Here is a 3,478-nt window from a genome sequence, read left to right as displayed (position 1 = left end):
CCAATAAACACCTCTAAGTTAAGTCAAGTTTTCACATATGAACAGCTTATCCTAAACCTCATATATTTTAAAGCAACCTACTTTGGAAATATGGACAATCGAAAAAATAAAGAAAAAATTAAGAAATTCTTTTTTCTTTTTTGAAGTGTTTTATACTTTAAAAATTGTTGACCATAGTCCGCTCCAATCCATACTCCATACTCTATCATCGAAGTATTAACTACATTTCCACTAGTTTTAATAGTCGTTATACTTATATTTTAATACACAAATTTAATTTTTAATATTTTTAATTTTATGTGATAAAAAATTCTAAAAAGTTAATATCATAAAATATGCATTAAGACGAATCAAACAAGATCTCACTTAACTATGTTTTATAATTACACAAACTCTTGTAAGAGACGGTCTCTTTAAGAGACCATCTTTAATTGGTTAGCCCAAAAAAGAAAATATAGAGTAGGTTTTTCGGTAGTCATTAAGAATATTGTAAGTAAGCATTTAAGTACTTACTCAGTGGGCATTAAGCATATTGAAAGTAGGCATTAAAGATATTATATGTAGGCATTATGGATATGGTAAGTAGGCTGGTAGATAGGCATTAAGAATAATGTAAGTAGGTATTTTAAGTATTTTTTCGGTGGGCATTAAATAAATTGTAAGTAGGCATTAAAGATAATGTAAGTAGGCATTAATGATACAGTAAGTGCACATTAAGGTTTAATGGGCTGAGCTTGAGAGACATCTCTGACGTCTCTTAAAGTGACGGTCTCTTAGGATACCAACTATTTATACTATATTATACATGGAGATTTATATACCAAATAAGATTAGTTGATAAATAATAGTTACTACAAAAACTGTAGCAACTATTAAAATCCAAAGGAAGTATTAAGTAATCACTTATTACTTTAAAGTGAAGACTGAATACTTATAATTTTAAATCGGACAATTATAACCAGTAAGTAAAAAGTAATAGTTTTAAATGATTAATTATAACTTTAAAGTGATTATTTATGATCTCAAATTAACCAATTATAACCTAAAATAATAGCTTATAATTTTTAAGTGATTATTTTTAATAGGCTCAAAATAATTACTTATAACTAGAGGTGTTCATGTTGGTCATTGGGTCGATTCCAAATCAAGTGTTTTGGGTCGGTTCAAATTTGGATCTTGTGTCAATTTTAATTTTCATATAATTATAAATTTATTCAAAAGTCGATCAAGTTGGATTCAATTACAAATCAAGTATATATCGTATCGTCGATCTATTTTAAACACCTACTAGTATAGAAATGCGTGCAGTGCACGAATTTATGAGTATGAAATATATAAAAATATAATAATAATGTTAATATATATTATCGTGATTAAATTTATCGAAAACATGATTTTTTTAAAGCAAAAATTAAATACCGATTTTTTTAAAATTATTTATTAGATTATCACTTTTTCATTCAATTAAATATATCAAATTTTAGGTTAGTCGTATAAAATTGCTATGATAAATTATACTTCATACTATACTAATTTAGTTCTAATTTTAAAAATAATCAAATTCTAATTTAAGTAAATATTGTCATATAATTAACTATCATCCACTAAAATAATTACATTTGTCACGCCTCCTTAAAGTATAACACTTGAAATTTTCCAATAATATTTTTATAATATTATATAGTATTGTATGATACTATAATATTTAAGGTTATCGCTTAAAATTTTTAAGTAATTAATCAAAGAAATTGTGGTAATTATCATGGCAAATATTTGTGATTTTTTTTCCTACTAAAACAAAATATGCCAAATAGCTCTTTTGATAAAAAAAACAGTCTTTAGTCTTCACAAAAAAAATAAAAATAAAACAGTCCTCATATAAAATTTCCACATCTTTCCCTCACTCCTACTTTACCCTTTTTTTTCGTCTCCCCTCTTCCTTCCTCCTAACTTCACCCACCATTTCCAATCACCCAAACTACCTTTTTCTCCTTCTTCACCATCATCCATGGCTTCCTCTTGCAACGTTTCATCTGATCTCATCCATGATTCCTAGCTCGATACTACTCGCCTCACTTAATAAACTTACTTCCATAATCCCGGATCCAATTCAATCCACCAAAAAAGGTATAAATCAATGGCGTCACTCATAATCGGAGCTCCACAACCATATGCAGCATCACCATCGTCATCTACATCCTCAAAAACCTTCGGTTACAGGTACGATTGTTCTCAAGGGTTATGTTCAATCAATTGTCCACAATACTGCATCATTCTTCCACCACCACCGCCATTTTTTGATTTGAATGATGAAGATAATTCTCAATCGTCTCGTATTTCTCCATTGATGGCGACTTTAATCGCCGTTCTCGCCGCCGCTTTTCTTCTTCTTTTTTACTTCACAGTCATATCTAGACTCTGCCGTAACCGCCGTAATCGCCGCCGTAATTCGCGCTTTCTTGAATCAGATAATACCGACCCGTTATCTTCAAGAATCGACTCACTCATCCATGACCCGACCAGACCCGAATCCGGTACTGCCGGGCTTGACGAAGCATTTATCCGGCAAATAACTATTTTCAAATACAAGAAAGAAGATAAGTTAATCGACGGTACAGAATGCGCCGTGTGTCTCAATGAGTTTAATGAAAATGAGAATCTACGATTGATGCCGAATTGTGAACATGCTTTTCATATTCCTTGTATTGATACTTGGCTTAAAACTCACTCTAATTGCCCACTTTGTCGGGCTAGTATGAACCCGGGTCCGCCTGTGAGATCAAGTTCGGTTCCGGGTGGTGGTGCTAATAGTGTTAGTGTTGCTGCTTTACGGGTTGAACGGAATACACATGACTCCGTTTTGGTGATCCATGAATTGGAAAATCGGGTTCAAGTAGTTGAGACATCTACTCTACAAGTTGAGGATTTGGAAGAGAGGGAAACTAAATTAGAAAGTAATAATAATAATGATAACAATAACAATAATTTGTCATGAATTATACGATTATTTTCCAAAAAATTTATATCATGGTACTTTTTTGTATATTGTTATTATTATTATTGATATTGATGAACGATAATATAGTACTATTAATATTAATTAGACTCAAACTCAATCAATTTGAGTCAAGTTATAGTGTATTTTGTTTATTGTAAATTTTTTGTGATATAAGGAGGGTGAAATTGGAGGGTTTGTGTTACAATTTTTATATATAATTATTATATTAATATTAGAAATTTGTAATTGTGAAGTTATTATTTATGAAATAAACCAATGCCATGTTTGGGATTGGTTCAAATATATTATTTGGCAAATCAAAAATTTTTAAATTTGAATTTGGATTAAATTTCACCATTGTTTTTAAAGTAGTTAAAGTTGAGAATTTGAGAATGATTATTCAAACTTTGTTATTTTTAAATTCTTTATTTATAGTTTTATCAAATTCTTTATTTATAATTTTATATTTTTAATATATAA

The 3,478-nt window shown here is 29.4% G+C and overlaps 1 protein-coding gene across 1 annotated transcript; it reads left to right on the top strand.

The window, feature by feature from the left end:
• The first annotated feature begins 2,137 nt into the window (after positions 1 to 2,137).
• LOC130810706 (RING-H2 finger protein ATL51-like) lies at positions 2,138 to 2,995 on the top strand. The gene has a single exon (XM_057676844.1). The coding sequence runs from the start codon at positions 2,138 to 2,140 to the stop codon at positions 2,993 to 2,995; it is 858 nt and encodes a 285-aa protein (XP_057532827.1).
• The last annotated feature ends 483 nt before the right edge of the window (positions 2,996 to 3,478 follow it).

Source organism: Amaranthus tricolor, chromosome 4, assembly GCF_026212465.1.
Source record: "Amaranthus tricolor cultivar Red isolate AtriRed21 chromosome 4, ASM2621246v1, whole genome shotgun sequence".
NCBI classification, from domain to species: Eukaryota; Viridiplantae; Streptophyta; class Magnoliopsida; order Caryophyllales; family Amaranthaceae; genus Amaranthus; species Amaranthus tricolor.
The sequence above is the reverse complement of the archived record's forward strand: the minus strand, read 5'-3'. Positions and strand labels throughout refer to the sequence as shown.

Excerpts from the sequence above, each read along its gene's own strand:
- LOC130810706 (XM_057676844.1), top strand. The coding sequence starts at position 2,138 with ATGGCGTCACTCATAATCGGAGCTCCACAACCATATGCAGCATCACCA.